Raw genomic sequence first — 21476 nt, 5'->3', positions numbered from 1 at the left:
TGTAGAATGTTCAGGATTGTCAAAATTTTTAACAAAATAATGATGTTTATAGAACATGATTTGCAAAATAACACATTTTGCAATGTTTTTATGACATTTTATAGTTGCAGAACATACGTGGTCTACGGTACTACAGTAAATATGTGGACTACATGGAACTTTGTTCTAATAATATATAATTAATATTTTTATTCAGAAAAAGAAAATTCAAAAAATAATATTTTTAACTACCCGGTCAAAACATTTAAAAGTGTTTGCCAAAAATCAAAGCGTCATATAAAAAAACAGAGGAGGTAACAAAAGGGTGTTTAATAATAAAAAGAGTATAAAGAAACACTTAAAGTTATAAAAATAGATGCATGTGTGTTGAGTTACGTGACAGCTGCTCTAGAATATTTGAAGGATACAAACATACATTCGGGATAAAAAATACTGGACGTAAAGAATTCCAAAATACGTTTATCGAAAATAAATTTAAAATGGAATAATTTTTTATAACACCCGTACACATCAAAGTAAAGTTATTAGAGGTTATTTTTTGTGGGTTAATTATCAAATGGAGCACTGACTTCACCCCGATATATCATCTGTAACACCCGCGAAATTTAGTACTTGTTTAAAGCATTGATTTCACTAATTAACTAAGCCCGTTAACTTTTTAAAATGAAAACGTTAAAATAGACGGAAACCGTTAACGTCGTCTACGTGTACAATGACGAGGAAACACGCGCACAGTGATTGGGCAACAGCTGTAAGAGTCAAATATAAGTCAATTAACACAGTTTAAAGAATAAAAACAAAACAAAATTAAAAAGTAAAAACAAAACAAAATAAAGAAAACACACTAAACGACGTAAACCCTTAACCCCTCTGCGAGAGCTCGGAGAATCAAAGCCCTAACCCCTTTGGAAGAGATCGGTGAATCGAAGCGGCGAAACGAAGATAACAGCAATCCATTGCAGCTTGAGTTGAAAGATATGTATTTTTTCACCTCTGTGATCATATCGTTCATCATATCCACTGTGACTGTTCATATCGTGATGCATGTATATATGTAGTGTTGGGTTGTAATCATATGTTTACATTATTTTGCTTTCAGTATGGTTAAAATTGATGTGTATGTGCATCATCGGGGTTTTTTTGCACGCCCACCCGATGGGACTGTGACATATGTTGGGAGGGTAGTTGATAACTTGGTGGAGGATACTGAGACCATGGCTTTTAGTGATTTGGAGCATTATGCAGTTGCTTTTGACTATTATCGCAGAAATTCGATTGTTTATTATCAATGTGATGGTCATAGTTTCGAAAAAGATGTTAGGATTTTGTATGATGATAGTTGCATTAAGGAGATGATAGGAATCTGTAAGCCATATGGTAGTATACATTTGTATGTTGACCACTTTGATTTGGAAGAACTTGAAACAGAAAAAGCAATAACAAAAGAAAAAGAAAATAATGAGTGCAGTGATGGTAGTAGTGCTGATGACCCTGATTTTGTGGAAGATTATGAGGATGAGGGGACTGATACTGAGGTTGAGTTAGAGAGTGAAGGTGAAGTAGAATTTGAGGAGGATGGGAGTGATGATGAGCTGTTAGAAAATGTAAAGGGTATGAAGATGAGGAAGGCTGCAGAGGCAAATAAAGTGAATGCTGCATTGAGAAAATCTATGGTGAAAGAAGGAGATGATGAAAGTGGGGATTCTGCCTATCTTTCTGATGAACTGAGGTCAGTGGCTTCTTCAAGTGAAGATGAGCCAGTTAGGAAGGGGTACATAGGGCCACCACCAACAAATAAAAAAAGAAAAAAAGAAGAGTTCAGTGTATAATCCAAATAAATGTAAAGATGTTATTAAGTTCAGTCCTGGAATGAGGTTTGGCTCAATGGATGAATTCAGAAAAGCTGTTAGAGACTATGGAATTTTAGAGAGGAGAGCAATTTTGTTCAATCACAATAATGTGGAAAGGTGTCAAGTTGTTTGTGAGAAGAACTGCCCATTCTACATTTGGTGCAGAAAGCTTCAAAATGAGGAGATTGTTGAAATAATGTGATAATTTGTGATAATTGTCTACATTTGTGATAACTGTTTATGACAATTTGCAGGTGAAAAATGGTGCCAGAACCTTGACAGTTGACTTAACAGAAGGAAAGTGTGACTGCAGGGTTTTCGACTTGACGGGTATTCCTTGTGAACATGCTGTTGCAGCAATTCACCGCAGAAGGGAACAACCTGTTAATTATGTATCCAAATACTACAGCAGGGAGATGTACCTGGAGAGCTATAAAATCCCTCTTGCTGCTCTTAAAGGTGAGGAGTTCTGGGAAATCCACTCAACCGATGAGATGCTCCCACCTTTTGTTACAAAAAAATTGAGGGGCAGACCCAAAAAGCAAAGAGGTGGGATGGTCATGCATTGCAGTATTTGTAAAGAAGCTGGACACCGACGCAATCAATGTCCTAAAAGGGGTGAACAAGGAAATGAAAGAGCACATGAAGCAAGCCAGCAAGGAGGAAATGAAGGAGCACAGGAAGCAGGCCAGCAAGGAGGAAATGAAGGAGCACAAAGAACAAATGCAGAAACTCAGGGTAAGGCACCTCCAAGGAGGTCAAAATTGATGGTGAGGAAGAAAGAAAAAGGCATACACATTAAAGAACCATGTCCCACAACTCAAGCTAAGGTGACAGATAGCAGTGATGCCCCTATTACAGGTAAGGGCAAGGAAAAAATGCAGCCCAAGACAAAGCATACAAAGCCTTATCTTAGCCAAATTACTGCAGAGACTACACAATCTTCACAAACCTCAAAATCAGCTGCTGCTTCATCACAGTGCTTGACTGGAAGTGAAGGCAAAAAATTTATGAAAGATCTCAGAGGTCCCTTGTACAATGAGTGGCTACTCAGGTGGCCACCAATCAAGCGTCCAAGTGAAGCAACAACAGGTTCACAACATGCTGAAGAAGAAGAGGATGCAGAGCTGCCATTAGATGAAGAAGAGGATGGACCCGAAGAACAAACAAGTACTCAGCCAAGAAGGAGCGTAAGACTGATAGCAAAAACACAGTTTAAATTCACGAACACTCCTGAGACTGCAGTCGATGTTGATGAAGACGATCCATAAGCTGTCACTATGTTCCACATCGTCTACTTTTGCTACTTTGTTTCTGCTATACTTTTATGTTGGTTTATCGCATGATGATCTTTTGAATTTGGTATCAAACTATATGTTATGTTGTTATCTTATTGCTACTGTGTTTTTTTGATTTGGTATCAAATTTATGGAGGTGTTTATTGAACAAAGTCTTAGTTTGTTAGTCATTTTCAATTCTATTTACAGGTTTTAATTCTCTAGCAACTCTCCAGGAAATCATTACAAAAAAGTCATAAAATTTGATTAACTTCTTGCATTGACTGCGGCCCTGAAAAAATAATTTTTACTTCAAAAAAGGGGTTAAATGGAGGGTGGAATACGCGCATATATACATACGCATACAACTGGGAGCATACGCTGAGGTGGATGCTGAGTCAGATTTTAGCTGACGTGGAGCATACCGCCGTTAGATTCATTTTAAAAAGTTAACAGGCTTAGTTAATTAGTGAAATCAATGCTTTAAACGAGTACTAAATTTCGCGGGTGTTACAGATGATATATCGAGGTGAAGTCAGTGCCCTATTTGATAATTAACCCATTTTTTGTTGAATATACTATACTAACTTGTATTTATAAAATTATTTAATTTTCACCGCTAAACATATGTTATTAATGCAGGGGAGGCAATCTCGGATAATGGGTCGGGTTTGTGTCGCGTTTTTTTACCTAATCCAGTTTTTTGTCGACCGAACCCGAAATGGGTTGAAAATATCAACCCGAACCCGACCTGTTCAGTACCGATTAAATCGAAATTGAACCTTTTTGACCCGAAATTTATTAAAAATTAATTATTTTAATTATATGTATCATAATACATTTAAAATATATAAATAATAATTTAATAATATTATATGTGAATAATAATATATCATAAATATATGTAATTTTATAATATAAATATATATAATTAACATGATATATTTTATATATAAATATTTCGGATCAGGTTCGAGTACACTGGATCAACTGAACCCGACCCGAGTTTTCCAGATAAAAATTACCTGATCCGAAATATAAAATCTCCGACCTTAATTTGTATTTTTCCAAATCGGCTCCATGTCGTGTCGGACTCCATATGTGGGTAATATGGTGCGAATTACATTGCTAACGAAGAGTCCAATAGGATTACAAAAAATAGCGAAAGTGAGTCCGCGTGGGTATTATAAATTGCGGGTTGAAAGAGAGTAACCGATAAATGAAAAGAGCAGAAAAAAGAGTACAAGCAGTGTCCTCTCATTTGTCTCCGCCGGCGCAACTCCGACAGCCTTCCGTGACCATGTCCGAGAAAGAGGCCGCTCTTACTGCAGCTCCCTCCGATTCGCCCACCATGTATGTCTTCTCTTAATTACACCCAACATCATGTGTATATATTTCAATGTCTGTTTTGATTCATGTCTGTTGATCATTGTTTACTTTTTTTAAAAAATAATTGTATTGTTTATTTCAATGCGGATTAAAGTTTATTACAATTCACATGTTCAGTCATGTTTTTATTCTAATGTGCAGATTTGACAAGATCATTAACAAGGAAATTCCATCCACAGTTGTTTATGAAGATGATAAGGTATACAAAACTATACTCTTCTAAAGCTTTTATGAAGTTCGATTTAGACTATATCTAAATTAAAAGAAAAAATTGAATGAAGCAGAAGCCGAACGATAGCACATACAGATATATCATAGACTTTATTTTCGAGTCCATATGTAATATTTGGAATGTTGTAATCCTACTAATCAGCTTTTATTTTGTATTATTTGGGGCAATTTTTTTATTCTTGCGATAGTTTCGTTTCGTGTGACCCGGGCTTCGAAACCCTGTGTTTGATCATGTATGTAATTGTGTTAGATGTGGAAAAGTTACGGGACTAATTAGTTTTGTATTGACGTGTTCTTATTTTTATGCTCCTCACTGAGTTTCTAAAAATTTCTGTCCAAACATCTAATTTTTGATACTGAGAACGACTCACTGTGTTTAGGTAATAAGCATATCTAACAAGAAAAAGCCGTCCCCTTTTGTGTGACACCAATAAGTTAACTTTTTCATTGTGGAATAGTTCTGCATATTATTCTAACCTTCCATCTATGTAATACAGTACATGGGGCTTATAAATGAATTGTTTATTTATTTATTTTTTACAATTATTTGTTGTTAGGTACTAGCTTTTAGGGATATCGCTCCACAAGCTCCTACACACATTCTGGTGATCCCAAAAGTGAGGGATGGCTTGACTGGCCTCTCTAAGGTATCCCTTTGTTTTATTAACAACATTATAACACGGTGTCTTGCTTTACTCTTTTGGTGAGAGAGTCATGACTTTTTGCCCAAAGACTTATGCAGCTTACAGATTAAACTCTACACCATCCGGTAACACTGTATCCTACATGTCTATAGCATCTCACAATTGTCACTGCTAGAGTCTGAGTTTAGTTTGTTCTGGACACGTTTATCTTGTTTTCATATTAGACTTGTTTCGTTTAGAAGGAAACTAAAAACTCTCTTGGTCTTTGGTCTTTATGGTCCCGAAATTTCACTTATTCATTGCTATGTTATGTATGCTTATTGTGTTCTGCAGGCAGAGGAGAGGCACTGCGAAATTCTTGGTAGGCTTCTTTACACTGCAAAGCTTGTTGCTAAACAAGAAGGTCTTGACGATGGCTTCAGAATTGTGATCAATGACGGACCAAATGGATGTTAGTATCTTCATATTGATCCATCATATTATAACTACAAAGCTATATATATAGATATTCCTGAGCTTATAAGAGTTGTTTTGATTATCGCAGGCCAATCTGTTTATCACATTCATGTTCACGTAATTGGAGGACGTCAAATGAACTGGCCTCCGGGCTAAGCCGTTATCATGGTTATGTTCCTTCTACTCCCATGGCGGTAGAAACATAAATTATAACAGTGATTTAAACTATTAATAAGGATTTGTTATTTGCCTTGAGAAAATATTGTGCTCCATGTAACTCTTATTGTGTTGAGCTTCATAATTATATATTAAGCAAATAACTGTTGAACTAAATATGTGTTATCTGTAATTTGAACTTTCTTATCGAAACCTTCGGTGGCTTGGACCATTGATTGAACAGGCTAGTCTTAGGAAAAATAGAAAGAAGTGCAGTAGCTGAAATAGGGATTGATAAAAAGAGTGCTCATTTGGTGTAGGATTACTTGGCCAGTACCAAATCATGATATTGTCGTCCTTCGCAAAAGTTTTCAAGTACCCCTTGTTCTTACACTCCTGTAGAATCTTCAACAATTGGGGTCCATAGGTCTCGTACTCGAGGGTGGCAAGTCCCAACCAGAACTAGAACTGGGACTTGATAACCAACAAGGATACGGTTACAAAATTCCAAAATTTACATGACATGACTTAACTAGTTTAAAATGAAAAGGGATAATATATTGAAACGTCCTTGAACTATTCCATTTTTATTCGATAGGTCCCTGAACAAAAGATTCCCCAAATTTGGTCCTTTTAACTTTTCAAAATTTTGTATCAAGTCCTTCCGTTAAGTAGATTCTAACGGACGTTAGAATCTTGCTGATGTGGCGACGACTAATGCTGATCCATCGCTGACATGACGCTGATTGTACATATATTAAAAGAAAAATGAAATTAAACTGAAATTAAATTTAAAAAACAAGTCACATGCCCTGCATGTGAGTTTATAAGCGCGTTTATATCTCCCGATTCACTCATTTTTTTCAATCTACAAAGAGGGTTTTAGGGTTCCATTAAAGGGAATTAGGGTTCTTAATCAGTAAATTAGATTGGGCGGCTTCTATACATAAACACACTACACTAAATACATACTATCATCACAAACTATCTCGCCATCTATTCACAGACATGAAGGCCGAAATCACCTTGTACATTCATCATGGAAGTGAGATCGTGCAAGAGCGTGGCATCAAATACTACAATGGAGGTAAGGTCGAGTATTTTTTAATCAGAAATTGGATGTGTTATCTATTTTCATACTTCAAAAGTATGTTCGAAGTGATCTTGGTTATAAAGTGTTTAAAATGTATTGGCACAAGAGTGGAGTGAAGATTGTGCTGGAGAGAGTGAGAATGATGATGGCAGTATGTACAAATCATCTGGTGATGTGTCGTCTTGTCAAAAAAATTCTGGTCGATCTGCTGATGACGTGTCGCCATGCCAGCAAAGATTCTAACGTCCGTTAGAATCTACTTAACGGAAGGACTTGATACAAAATTTCGAAAAGTTAAAGGACCCGGTTTGGGGAATCTTTTGTTCAGGGACTTATCGAATAAAAATGGAATAGTTCAAGGACGTTTCAATATATTTTCCCAAATGAAAAGTTTATAAATATGTTGTCCCTAAATTACTGCCCCAAATTACCATGAGAAAATGTCCTAATTCTTGCAATTTGAGTTTGAAATGTCCTAAATATCACTTACTGAAAATATGGTCCTGAAATTTGAAGTTGAAATGTCCTAAATATTACTACTCCCAGAAAACATAATCTTGAATACCACGATAAAACACTACATCATGTAGAGGTTTATGATGATAAAACACTACATGATGTAGCGTGTTTTTCTATGGGTTTGGGCTAAAGGAAAGGCTAAACACTACATCATTTAGCGTTTCAAAAAAAAATGAAAAATAAATGTTAAACGATTTAACATTACAAAATGATACTTGAGACCATAATTTCTGGATGTGATATTTGAGACATTATTGTTTGAAATTGTGATAAAGAGGGCCAACACCTTGCCGCTTTACCCATACTCGTTTTTGTAGTATTTTTGGCAATGTGATCTGAGGAACTTTGTTACTCCTTGGACAGATTCCAACCTTAAAGAAGATTTGATACTTGGCCATAAGTTTTAGTTTCAACATTACAGCCTTTTTCCGTAAAACAGATATACCTTGAATCCTTCAAATCCTTAGACAATATGATCTAGAGAGAGTTGCTACTCTTTATAATTGCTACTCCTTAGAGAAATTTCAACCTTAAAAGAGGGTCTGTTACTTGTTAAGTCTCTTTAGCCTTTCAAGTAGGTCATGTCGAAGAACGCCACTATTTGTTGTTTCTAAACTGAACTTGGGGTGATTGAGTCGTGATGACCACAAAATTGTTGTAATTTTGGTATATCTACCATCCAAGAATGAAATCTCGGACCAACGGTAATGAGCAAATATAGAAAAAAATGTATAAACTGCAAATAGTGACAATCCCAAATCTCAACTAATATCACAACTCTAACTAAAATCATAGATAAACAGTAAAGTTTCAAAAATTAAAAATATAACAAAAAGGTGTTTAACGACTAGAAAAATATAAAAAAACACTTATATTATAAAATTTCATGCATGTGTGTTAAATTACTTCATTTGTTTTAAAATATAAGTCATATGACTTTTGACTCGTAGTTATAAGTAGTTTGATCGTATTTTTTTTTTTTTGAAGAAGTTTGAGCGTATTGTTAAAAATTTTATTTTAATATTTTTTAAAATAAAATATATAATTACTATTATAATTTGAAAAAATTATAAAAATAATAATTTTAGTTATGCGGTTAAAATACTTAGAAATGTTTATTAAAAGGTCAAATGACATGTATTTCATAAGAATACATTAGCGCTTTGATTTCATAATAATTGTCGTTTTGAATTTTCACACGTAACTTGAAATGAAAAAAATATATTTATATATATTATTTTCAATTGTTTTCCCGAATAAAAATATAAATCTTAATTTTTTATTAATTTTTTTTAATAATATACATAAATATATATTTTTCAACACAAATTACGCAAACGTTATTATTTTAGAACAGAAGATGACTGAGTAAGAGCATCTCCAATGGGGCTCTTAAATCACTCTCTAAAATATAATATAATATTTGACTCCTAGTGAGTTAAGACATCTAAATAGATTTCATCTCCAATGCTCCTCTTTATACTTGCTCCTTATTAATATTTTATTCATATAAATGAGAGAGAAAAGTGAAAAGAGAGAAATGTTTGTGATAAAGTTGGAGGGAAAGTAATATTATATTCATGAAAAACATGTTAAGAGCTCCTACATGCTCTTTAAAAGAAAGGAGAGATGATGAGCTCTTAAGTTTTTAAAGAGTTTCAAGGAGCCCATTGGAGCTCTATTTCTTGTCTTGCTCTTTAAATTTGAAGTTAAGAGCTCATTTAGAGAGCCCTTGGAGATGCTCTAAGAGTCCAAGATATAGAGAATTAAGAACATAGAGAAAAAGTAGGTCATTGTGGGTATTATAAATTGGGGATTAAAAGATGATAACTAATAAAGCAATTATTTAAAACGAAATGGGATTCAACAAGAGTCCAATACGTAGAGAATGAAAAAACATATAAAAAATGGGTCAGTGTGGATATTATAAATGGGGGTTAAAAGATTGTAATAGGTAAATGAAAAGAGTAGAAAAAATAAATATTATCTAGAAGGTGACTCAGCAATGGTTCAAGACGTAAAGAATTAAAATTTTTTAGAGAAAATGGACTTGCATTCCTATATAAATTGGGGGTTAAACGATTGTAACTGAAAAATGAAATGAGTAGAAATTTTTTTATTATTTAGCACGGAGGGTGACTCAGCAAGAATTGTAGATGTAGAAGAAATAATCCAATGTAGGTATTATAAATCGGTTTTTCTAGTGTGTGCTCATGGGCACATGCTAAGCACAAAAATCCATCAATTTGGAGAGTTTTGATTGGTGTGGTTGTTGTAAATGAGGGGGGTCCATCATTATTAGGAAAGGTAAACCAATCAAAACTCTCCAAATTTATAGGTTTTAGTGCTTAGCATGGGTCTATGGTACACACTAGAAAAACCGATTATAAATTGGGGATTAAAAGATTATAACTAATAAATGAAAAGATTAGAAAAAACCGTTATTATTTGAAATGTTGAGCGACTCGGCAAGAGTCCAAATCGTAGAAAATTAAAAAATACGGAAAATAAGACGGTCTGGGTATTCAAAATTGAGGGTTAAAAGATTGTAACTGATAAATAGAAAGAAAAAAGATAGAAAAAACCGTTATTATTTAGTACGGAAGGTGACTCAAAGAATTAAAAAAAAAGTGTGCGAGTGTGGGTATTATAAATTGGAGGTTAAAAAATTATAACTCATAAATGAAAAGAGTAAAAAAATCGTTATTATTTAAAACGGAAGGTGACTCGGTAAGAGTAAGTAGAGAAAGTGGGCCATTATAGGTCTTATAAATTGGGGGTTATCCGATAAAAAAAAATCTGTTATTATATAAAACGGAAAGATACAAAAAATTGGAACAATAGAGAAAACGGGCAAGTACGGGTAGTATAAATTGGGGTGAAAAGATGGTAAGTTTGTAACTGAGAAATGGAAAGAGCAGAAAAAGAGGCTGCTCTTACCGGCGCAGCTCCCTCCGATTCGCCCACCATGTATGTCTTCTCTTAATCACACACAACATCGTGTGTGTGTGTATATTTCAATGTCTGTTGTTTACTATTTTTCAAATAATTGTATTGTTTATTTCAATGCGGATCAAAGTTTATTACAATTCACATGTTCAATCATGTCTTAATTTTAATGTGCAGATTTGACAAGATCATTAACAAGGAAGTTCCATCCACAGTTGTTTATGAAGATGATAAGGTATACAAAACTATACTCTTCTAAAGCTTTTACGAAGTTCGATATAGACTATATCTAAATTAAAAGAAAAAACTGAAATGAAGCCGAAGCCGAATTCGAGTCTACATGTGATATTTGGAATGTTATTATAATCCTACTAATCAGCTTTTATTCTGTATTATTTGGGGCAATTTATTTATTCTCGTGTTACTTTTGTTTTCATGTTTGATCTGCTTGTTAGGTAACATGAATGTGTTAGATGTGGAAAAATTACCAGACTAATTAATTTTGAAGTGTTCCTATTTTATGCTACTCGCTGAGTTTCCAGAAATTTGTGTTCGAACATCTAATTTTTGATCCTGAGAACGACTTACTGTGTTTAGGTATGAGCATATCTTACAAGAGAAAGCCACAGCTTTCCCCTTTTGTTTGACACCAATAAGTTACTTTTTCATTGTGCGAATAGTTCTGCATATTGTTCTAAACCTTCCATTTATGTAATACAGTACATGGGGTTATAAATGAATTGTTAATCTATTTATTTTTTTACAATTATTTGTTGTTAGGTAATAGCTTTTAAGGATATTGAACCACAAGCTCCTACACACATTCTGGTGATCCCAAAAGTGAGGGATGGCTTGACTGGCCTCTCTAAGGTATCCTTTTGTTTCATTTACAACATTATAACATGGTGTGTTGCTTACTTTTTTGGTGTGAGTCAGTCATGACCCAAAACTTATCAAAATTCAAGCAGCTTACAGATTAAACTCCACACTATCCGCTAACACTGTATCTTACATGTCGATAGCATTTCACAATTTCTCACTCTCTAGAGTCTGAGTTTAGTTTCTTATGGACACATCTATCTTCTTTTCATATCAGACTTGTTTGGTGTAGAAGGAAACTAAGAACTCTCTTGTTCTTTATGGTCCTGAAATTTCACTTATTCATTGCTATGTTGTGTATGCTTATTTTGTTCTGCAGGCAGAGGAGAGGCACTGTGAAATTCTTGGCAGGCTTCTTTACACTGCAAAGCTTGTTGCTAAACAAGAAGGTCTTGACGATGGCTTCAGAATTGTGATCAATGACGGACCAAATGGATGTTAGTATCTTCAAATTGATCCATCATATTATAACTAAAAAGCTATATTATAACTAAAAAGCTATATATATAGATATTCCTGAGCTTATGAGAGTTGTTATAACTATCGCAGGGCAAACTATTTATCACATTCATGTTCACGTCATTGGAGGACGTCAAATGAACTGGCCTCCAGGCTAAGCCGTCATCATGGTTATGTTCCTTCTACTCCCATGGCGGTAGAAGCATAAATTGTAACAGTGATAAAAACTATTAATAAGGATTTGTTATTTACCTTGAGCAAATATTGGTGCTCCATGTAACTCTTATTGTGTTGAGCTTCATAATTATATATTAAGCAAATAACTGTTGAACTAAATATGTGTTGTGTTATCTGTATTTTGCACTTTCTTATTGAAGCTGTCGGTAGCTTAGACCGTTGATTGAACAGGCTAATCTTAGGAAAAATAGAAAGAAGCTCAGTCGCTGAAATACGGATTGATAATAAGAGTGTTCATACGGTGTAGGACTACTTGGCCAGCACTAAATCATAAATTTGCCATCCTCCGCAAAAGTTTTCGCGTACCCCTTGGACGGAAACCTTGTTCTTATGCTCGTTTAGAAATCCTCAACAATTGGGGTCAATTGTGCTGGTACTTAAGTGTGACAAGTCCTAACCAGAACTAGAACTGGGACTTGATGACCGACAAAAATGTTGTAATTTTGGTATATCTACCAACTACCATACAAGAATGAAATCCCAGACCAGGGTAAAGAGAAAATATAGAAAAAAAGTGTATAAAATGCAGATACTGACAATCCCAAATCTCAACTTAAGAAGAATGGAGACATCAATTTACCTCATACGTGATTTTTTAACTGACCAAAAATGTCCATTGGAAAACATCCAGTTACCAATGACAGGGACTTGGGACACAAAATAAACTCAAATACATAAACAATTCAGCTGTGTGTTGCTTATCGGCACGTAGACATACATGCAAATTAATCATGGTGCATTCCTATGTTAATTTCCCATCAATAGGTACATAACTTAGCTTAAATCTAAACTGGGCAGTAATGCCTGATATCTATGTGACTAATAATACCTGATAGTGTAAGACAGTTTCTTTTTTGGGCTCCTGGCTAAGCCGTCATCATGGTTATGTTCCTTCTACTCCCATGGCGGTAGAAGCATATATTGTAACAGTAATTAAAACTATTCATAAGGATTTGTTATTTGCCTTGAGCAAATATTGTGCTCCATGTAACTCTTATTGTTAGTGTTAACACAAACAAATCAAAGCCTAACTTTCACTTTGACCCGGTCACCGAGCTGGAGAACATAGTCTTAACTCCAGTAATCTAATTGTCATTCTAATCTAAAGATTCGCCAAACAGAATTCTGCTAGAGTAAAAACATTTCGTGTATGCAACCAATACTTCAATTATATGATCATAAGATTCAAAAGAATAACATCCGATTTGAAATATAATCCATGGACACCCGAAGTTTACATATACTCAAACTCGACAACAATTGTACACTACATACAAAAAGAATGATCAGAGTCAATCAAACCAACAATTAAATCAAATTTCCCCATTCAAAGAAGCCCGAACAAGACGAAAAACGCAAGAAGAGTAAGCCAAAGAATGTTAATCAACAACAAAGCCTGACCCGAAACAGAGCTATCATTACCATCACACGCCCCCAATTTAGCCACCCTAGTCCCCGCACAATGCGCGTCGCCGCATCCGCACCAGTAGGTCACGCCGTCGGTGCCGCAAACCGGGTCGGGTCGGAAACAGCTGATCGGGCACAGAGAGATGGGGGAATTGGAGCAGAGATTGGAATCGTCGGAGGTTGATCGGACGGTGGGGAGGGTGTGGAGGGTGATGATGAGGATGAAAAGGGAAATGAGAAAGTGTTTTCTGGACATGATTGGAATTAGGGTTAGGGTTAGGTTCGATTTAGGGTTTTGGATTGGGGATAAATCGACCCCTAAATCGCCCCGTGTTTTTTTTTCCTTCTAATTTTTTTTAGTCGTTAACGAGAGAGAGAGAGAGAGCTGAGAAGGTGTCAAGGTCAAGGGTAGTAGGTATTCAAAGGTCGGACGGTATACGTGAGTTTTGCATTGGATTGGACTTTCTCCGCGTGAATATTTGTTCGCTGCGTTCATTTATGTTTAAATAAAATAAACAGGTACATTTTAAAAATATTTTCTAATTTCACTGTCAAACAATATCATTTGGCCTCCACTTTCAAAACAAAAGAACAACTTCATCTTACCTCGGTGCAAGTTTGTGTTTAATTATATAAAAGGGTTTTTTGTGTTGTTCATGAAAATTAAACATTAAAATATATGAATTTGGATAATTTTGATTGATATATTTATCGTGATAGGAGAAATCTATTATTATTAAAGAGTATAAGCTAATCAGAACAACATAAACTTTTTACATTTTATGTTTATCGTGTGTGCATGAGCACATCATAGAAAAATCAAATATAAAATAGTAAATTCAAATAATTTAATCGATATAATTGACCTGCTTCATATCATTTTATAAATAACAATTTCACGTAACCTGAACTAACGTTGTAACCAGGTTTTTAAAGACATTATTTAGTTGCCTCAAGTAAGATACCGATTACACATTTGATACACATTTTCTAAATCATTTCGCCACCTCTGAAGATCTTCAGTAATTCTACATCCAATCCACTCTTTACTTGAATGCAATTCTCGCACTGAATCAATCTCATGGCATACAGAAACTCTGAGTTTCGAACAAGGAAGCGAGTACTATAGCAAGGCACAAATTGTATTACTGACTATCGTCATTTGGTAACACAAGGAAAGGTTTGAAGGTCATAGCAAGCCCAATGAATTCAATCGAGTTCAGAATGGAAAATACTATTTGATCGCCTGCATCAAAATATTGCAGTCTTTGAGTAAAGAACGAGACTCGAGATATTAATAAGGAGCAGATATATTGAAACTGAGCATTATGGCTGCTAGTAGTTCTGATGGACAGTGTACCTGGAAGAAAAGTAGGGTTCTGCCGCGTCTGTGCCCAAGAAAAGCTGCGCGAAGTTGAGGAATAATGAGATAGAAGACTAGATAAACACTATCATCTATATATCTGGTACCTAATATGAATAATGCTTATAAAATGACTAGAGTTGCAGCAGTGATTTTGCAAGTTTGATAGGCAATCCGCGTTAAACCTTGTAAGTTGTAAATATATTGGTGACGGTGTAAAAGACATAAAGTTAAGAGAGTGGAACTACAAGTCTGGACTTATGAGTATCAAGGAAATTTTATGTATGTGTCAGAGTTTCAGGAAGTAAGATGTCCGACTTGGAAAATGATTTATGAGAGCAACACAAACTTCTGCATAATAAGCCAATTTTAAACGAAAACTTACAATGACCCCCCACAAGCTGGACCAAATGCTTTAAAAAGAGACAAGGCTGACATAGAAATCCCATTGGCAGCTCCTCGTTGGTCACTGGACTGAAGCCAAGTTCTTGACAGTTAGTCTTAACTTATCTGATACCTAAAAATAAAGGGTGAAATAGAGCTACACTTGTTAATCAGTAAAACATACCACAGCCCTGTTTTGCAAAAGATACAATCCTGTCGATACTGATACCTGGTTATGATTAAGAAACAGAATCAGAAAATCTGTTAGAAGATTAGCAGTTAGAACAAGCGTAACCCACCTATCTATCAGCTAATTATTACATGCATTTAATTGTCGGGGATAGTATAATTAAAGAGTTGGTTCTAATCAACTTACCATCAAGACATTCATCAAGATAGATGCACAACTGAGCACAGCAAAAAGCAAGTTCCCGGACAACTTAGCTATATATGGGTAACATGTTAGAAGCGGTATGGTTGCAACCTTCATATAGACAACAAAAAGGATTAAACCATATATATCTGGATAAAGTCATGTCAAATGAACAATGACAGATTATCACGTTTTCTTTCAGGACATACAGCTCCAATACGAGAAACCAAGATGGCACCAAAAGTTCGCTCCAGTACAGGATAAAGAAACATCTGAAGAATTAACAGACCAAATCCTGATACATCATTAAAGGAGTCAGTAATCAGAAATTTTAATTTGTTTACGTATATAATATATTACCTAAAACTAATAATCACAAAAACTTCTTCATCATCCCGTGCAATTCTAGTTGCCAACACTGCTCATCTGCAATTGTGTTGTCAATTATAGCTTTTACCATGTCAGTGCTCTCACGATACAGACTTCATACAGTAGCTTCCACTACAATTTAAGTTATAATATAATCATATACCTGATATATGAAATGGAGTATATACAAAATAATGTCAACTAATCGTGTGAAGTTAATACTGATCACTTTGATGAGGCTACCTCAGAGAATTATTTTTCCGATCAGTTCTAGTAATTGATAACATGAGTAACTTATAGATTTTTCTGGACAAGTCTCTCAGACAAGAGTAGGAACAATTTACCAACAGATAGGACACTAGTTTTTCTAAAGATACAACAAACAACATCCAACATATATAGTGCCAGAGTGATGAAACTATAAGATGGGAATCTAATAAAGTAGTTATTGTCACTCTTAAAACAAGAGATCTTCAAACTATGTTTTGCAGCCTACGGTTTTCAATTTCCCCGCTATCAGATTAGAAGGGTGGAAGTTTAAAGTATAACTTGGCAATTGCTAGGAAAATGATCATGATCTTCCAGGACTATAAGTCCCTACCTAAATACATGATCATCCCTACCGAAATACCTGAAATGGCGAGGACTTCACCAACTTCTGGAATTTTATAGTGCAGTCCTCCATACTTCCTAGGGCTGTCAGCCCACAATGTGAATGCCTGAAGAGAATAAAGCATATGTTTGAGACAAATATGCAGATTGTGAAATGTTAAGCGAACAGGAAAGTGCCAAAAGAACAGAGTTTTTATAATTCTCTCTGTCTTAGAATGGAGCAATGTAGGCTATCCTAAAGCTGGGTATAGGTATGCACACATGTGGTCTGAATTTAAAGGGTTCACTATACAAAGAAAAAGTTTCAACCCCAGAGTTTACAAAAGGTTTTCCTGAATCTGGTTGGACCACAGTTTCAAGGCACATACAAGAGTCAACAATGGTTTATCCCTATGATGATATTAGAGTAAAGATCGATGTCCGAGGTTCCATAAGTACATCATACAATATATCTAATTGTGGACTTCAATGACTGGGAAAATTTATTATGAAATATGTAAACTTATCTTATAAATTTATATGCATTAAACAAGAAAGGCGATTACCTCAGCATAGGCTGTATCATGGAGCTGGAAAACACAATACACAGTTATGGCAGACATCAGGGGCCAGTTTCTCAAAAGGCTCAGTTTAGAACTTGGAAGCCTCTCTTTGGAACGAATTACTCCGTCTACACGAGACTTATACATTGAATTCTCCGATGCATCAGCTGCATCACATTGTTCATTTTTATTTCCATGACGACTTACTCCGTCTACACGATACTTATACATTGAATTCTCCAATGCATCAGCTGCATCACATTGTTCATTTTTATTTCCATGATGAATGTGCAGTGTTTCCTATAACAACCCAGGATTGGGAAATAGAACAATGTCAATCTCTGTACTTGTGTACTTACATGGAAGTTGCTTCCACTACACTCTCCGTGAAAATAACCAGAAAAAGGAAGTAAAAACCAAATCAGCTACAGAACATGAGGGTAACAACTGGCTATCAAGCTTCATCTGTAGTTTAGTTATATGATATCAATACACTAAACCAGTTATAACTGGCATGAGGGCATTCGGAAAAAAGACTGTAATTTAACCTTTGAGACAATAGTAATATGGCAAAACATAAAGGTAATGAACTACAAATAAAATTTCAGCTCGGACTAACATACCGGGAGCCAAAATGAGATGATGGATACAAGGAAAGCAAAGAGTGATATCAAAAGGCAAGGCAGAAAGTACGGAAACCTGACATAAATATTGACGTGTATATAGTTGCCACATCAGCAAGGAATATTAAAATTCTAGGAATCAGTAATGACACATACATAAATTAGATTACACATACATACCTTCCAAAGATAGATTTTTCAGAAAATATGTTGGGATAATTTTCTGCTGGCTACAGAATGAATGAATAGAAAAAACTATATGAGTAACACAAAGTAAAACAACAATCAACCTATATGTGAAACACCCATTGATACTTCTTAGTTCGATAAAATGTTGTCTATAACAAGTAAAACAACGGATAAACTTACAAGAAAAGTAGCCATACCTGTGCAAAATAGCCTCCAATAGCCGGTCCAATGACCAGCCCTACCCCCCATGATGTGCTAATCTGAAATGACAATACATCTCATGAGGAATCAGAGAAAGAGCAATCGAGAGAGTTAAACTGAAAAAGGTAACAACATACGACTGACAATCCCAAAGATTGATGTTCTCTACGACAAACTTCTGTAGCATATGCCTGGAATCAAAAGTGAAATTAAGTTACTTGACATTTGAAATTACAGATAAAAGATGTTTAAATAATAAAATACAAAGGAGGTGACTTAAGAACCATTGTACCATATAAAACTTAAACAAACGAAACATACAATCTTACGTGTATGACTTCATTATTTCAAAGTGACCAAAAATGTTTGTGCAGCTTCACTCAATATCTCAAACGTATATATTTCAGGAGACGTGATCGGATGAATGGCATTTATGGTTTCATGCTCTGATAGGGATGATCGTCGTAAATGTAAAAAGAATACTGCCATTATTTCTAATGCGTGATGACACTGGTATACAGCATGGTTGTCACGTCGATGAGTCGAGGCGAGTCGATAGACCTCCCGCTAGACGACTAGTCGACTAGTCGTGGACTAGTCGTAGACTAGTCGCTAAAAAATATATATATTTATTATGAATTAAAAAATATTATATACATATAAACACATACATATATTTGTATTATGTACCTTCCATAATATTTTGTTCCAGATTCTAAGGAATTAAGAACCGGACACTTAAAGAGAATGATGGAAAAGCGAAAATAGTTAACAACAAAGCAAAGTACTCACGATCACGTAAGATATATATAAAGTTCAAGCTCACAATTGATAGATATCAATTATGTGATACTGATGTGATGTGGCAGTATAGTAAACAAATAACAAAAATTATGCAGAATTAATTATGCAGAATGCAAATTGCAGAAAAACAGTCGACTAGTCGGTGGCCCAAACTCGACTAGTCGACTAGTCGTTGACTAGTCGACCGCTTAGTCGACCAAGCGACCGAAATATCGACATTCACCTAGTCGACATGTTGAGTCGACATCCATTCACCGCTTAGTCGACTAGTCGTCGACTAGTCGCGACTAGTCGACCGACATGACAACCATGGTATACAGATTCTAAGTGTAACTGTGTATCAGTGTATCACTCTTTTAATTTGAATCAAGCAAAACCTACCCTGCCGGATTGAATTTCAAGCCAAGTATCATGTACTGCAGAAGTGCAATGAAATTAGATGAATATCAACATACCCTCATAGGGCCAAGTATTCCGCACAAACTTCCTAGAAGAAACCTCGTAGAAACTGCCATCCAGAAGCTTGTACTAAGGCCAAAGAGAGTATTGAAAATAACCCTGTAATCATCAAAAGATATGGAGGCAAAGATTATTAACAGAAACCTACTATATCAATGAATTATTAACACTCGGGATCATAAAACTAACACTGAAATTGTGCCAAATATAATCACAGGCTTTCGACCATAACGATCAGCCAAAATTCCCCAAAGCACAGATGTCAGAGCTCTCCCAAACATAAATGAGGAACCTAATAGGATAACAAATGTTAAAAGCAACAACAATATAGAATGGATGCGTAATTTAAGTAGATATTTCTTATAAACTTGCTTAGAAATCCAGCATAGTAACCAATGTCCTCCTCTCTTTCTGCAATCTGAAAGTCCCTTATCTGCAGTATGCGGAATTTGGAAACACCATAAATAGAACATCTACGAATGTAAATAAAAACAGAGTCGAATCAGAAAAAATATCAATTAAATTAACACTCCCAAATTCTACTGGAGTAGTGCCCGCGGCTTCATCAAAGAAAGATTTATGCATACCATAAAATACACAAAAGTAAACAGGGAGGATATCGGTAAGGCTGCAAATTAAAAAACCAAAGACGTATATTAGCATGCAATTCCAAAAGAAGAATTGATAAAGAACCATAAGTCGTAACAAAAAATTATTTAACCATACAAGAGCAACATTTTAGCGCTTTAACATGTAAGGTTAATATGAAATTAAGAAGAGGGAGAGGGAGAGGGGGGAGAGAGGTGGAGAGAGAGAGGGGGAGAGAGAGAGAGAGGTGGAGAGAGAGAGAGGGGGAGAGAGAGGGAGAGAGAGAGAGAGAGAGAGAGAGAGAGAGAGAGAGAGGGGGGGGGGGGAGAGAGAGAGAGAGGGGGGGGGGGGGGAGAGAGAGAGAGAGAGAGAGAGAGAGAGGACCTGCTGAGAGAGTAACAACCCAGACAAAGATCAAATGCTTGACAGGGATGCGAGTAGTTGAATATTTGAGTTTATGAATTTCACAACCAGGGCATTTTTTTTCAATTACTTTATACTTATTCATAGCTGCTATACACGCAGTTCTTATGCGTCGAAAGTTTATGATACCATGTCATCCACAAGGACTACTAACGATCTCCAGTTTTGCACCCATCTTATATACCCAACCCAATCAGACAGAATTGGCTAAGCTCCACTTTAAACCAGTTTACGATGATGGTATTAAAGACGCATTACCCAAAATGTAATTGCCAGTTTTTGTGTAGTACATCATATATATAGAGAAACTTGCGCAACTAAAATTGGAAAGCGTCACATCACATCGGCTAAGACAATGTCTGGGGTTGCTGTTTGCAACAGCAACAGCATCTTTTTGCCGAAAAGCAGGTGAAAAACTGTTTGGTAAAACTAAAAACAGCTTTTCTGAACAGCAGATTTTAGCTAAAAAGCTGCTTTTAGAAAAAGTAGGCTCTCTCATACTTTTGGAAAAAGTTGTTTTCAACTTTTGCAGGAAGCTGTTACAAATTTCAATATCAAACCTCACCAAAAAATTATTATTTTTTATATTATAACTCAAATTAAGCATATATCAAAAAAATTACCAAACAGTTATATGATTTCTGCAACAGCATTTTTTCTGACTGCAGCAATTTTTAACAGTATTCCCAAACAGACCCTAAAACAGATACATCTGCATGCCTATATATGAAACTATATTTGCATTTTATATTTTGAAAATTCTCGGGGAGAAAATTCAGCATGTAGGAAAAAAACAAAAAAAAATAATTATGTGATTATGTTTTCAGAGAGAAAAAATTCAATAAAAATAGTTAAAATGTTTGATTTTTTAAATAAACAAGGATGATCCATGATTTATACCACGCAACGTAGCAACAAAAAAGAATTTGGGTGTTAACCCACAAAAAAGAATTTGAATATTAACCCGATTTATCACTTTTATTAGAGGGTAAGTCACAAA

The 21476-nt window shown here is 35.2% G+C and overlaps 3 protein-coding genes across 8 annotated transcripts; 2 read left to right on the top strand and 1 right to left on the bottom strand.

Annotated features, from left to right (window-relative positions):
* Positions 1–4257: 4257 nt before the first annotated feature.
* Positions 4258–6180, top strand: LOC108213251 (14 kDa zinc-binding protein). Its single transcript, XM_017385024.2, has 5 exons — positions 4258–4480; positions 4658–4715; positions 5305–5394; positions 5725–5842; positions 5936–6180. Exons 1-5 carry the CDS (start codon positions 4347–4349, stop codon positions 6001–6003), a joined length of 468 nt encoding a protein of 155 aa, XP_017240513.1. The 5' UTR covers positions 4258–4346; the 3' UTR covers positions 6004–6180.
* Positions 6181–10426: 4246 nt separating this feature from the next.
* LOC108213443 (14 kDa zinc-binding protein) lies at positions 10427–12238 on the top strand. The gene is made up of 5 exons (XM_017385236.2): positions 10427–10585; positions 10742–10799; positions 11345–11434; positions 11763–11880; positions 11993–12238. The coding sequence occupies exons 1-5, from the start codon at positions 10524–10526 to the stop codon at positions 12058–12060; spliced, it is 396 nt and encodes a 131-aa protein (XP_017240725.1). The 5' UTR covers positions 10427–10523; the 3' UTR covers positions 12061–12238.
* Positions 12239–14354: 2116 nt separating this feature from the next.
* Positions 14355–21002, bottom strand: LOC108211690 (protein ZINC INDUCED FACILITATOR-LIKE 1). Of its 6 annotated transcripts, XM_017383355.2 has the most exons (17): positions 20438–20832; positions 20053–20093; positions 19838–19898; positions 19655–19757; positions 19462–19564; positions 18340–18393; positions 18199–18261; positions 17993–18042; positions 17813–17888; positions 17193–17489; positions 16667–16754; positions 15876–15961; positions 15670–15777; positions 15478–15522; positions 15295–15383; positions 14907–14950; positions 14355–14792 (listed from the first exon to the last, which is right to left on the bottom strand). In XM_017383355.2, the coding sequence occupies exons 1-17, from the start codon at positions 20559–20561 to the stop codon at positions 14692–14694; spliced, it is 1533 nt and encodes a 510-aa protein (XP_017238844.1). In that variant the 5' UTR covers positions 20562–20832; the 3' UTR covers positions 14355–14691. The 6 variants fall into 6 exon arrangements, 5 of the variants coding, with proteins under 5 accessions (XP_017238844.1, XP_017238843.1, XP_063944802.1 ...); XM_017383354.2 differs by having other exon boundaries at positions 19655–19938; positions 20438–20862; XM_064088732.1 differs by lacking the exon at positions 20438–20832 and having other exon boundaries at positions 19838–19938; positions 20053–20088.
* Positions 21003–21476: the final 474 nt, after the last annotated feature.

The sequence above is a fragment of the Daucus carota genome, chromosome 3 (genome assembly GCF_001625215.2).
Source record: "Daucus carota subsp. sativus chromosome 3, DH1 v3.0, whole genome shotgun sequence".
Classification (NCBI taxonomy): domain Eukaryota; kingdom Viridiplantae; phylum Streptophyta; class Magnoliopsida; order Apiales; family Apiaceae; genus Daucus; species Daucus carota.
This window is presented reverse-complemented; position numbering and strand designations above follow the sequence as displayed.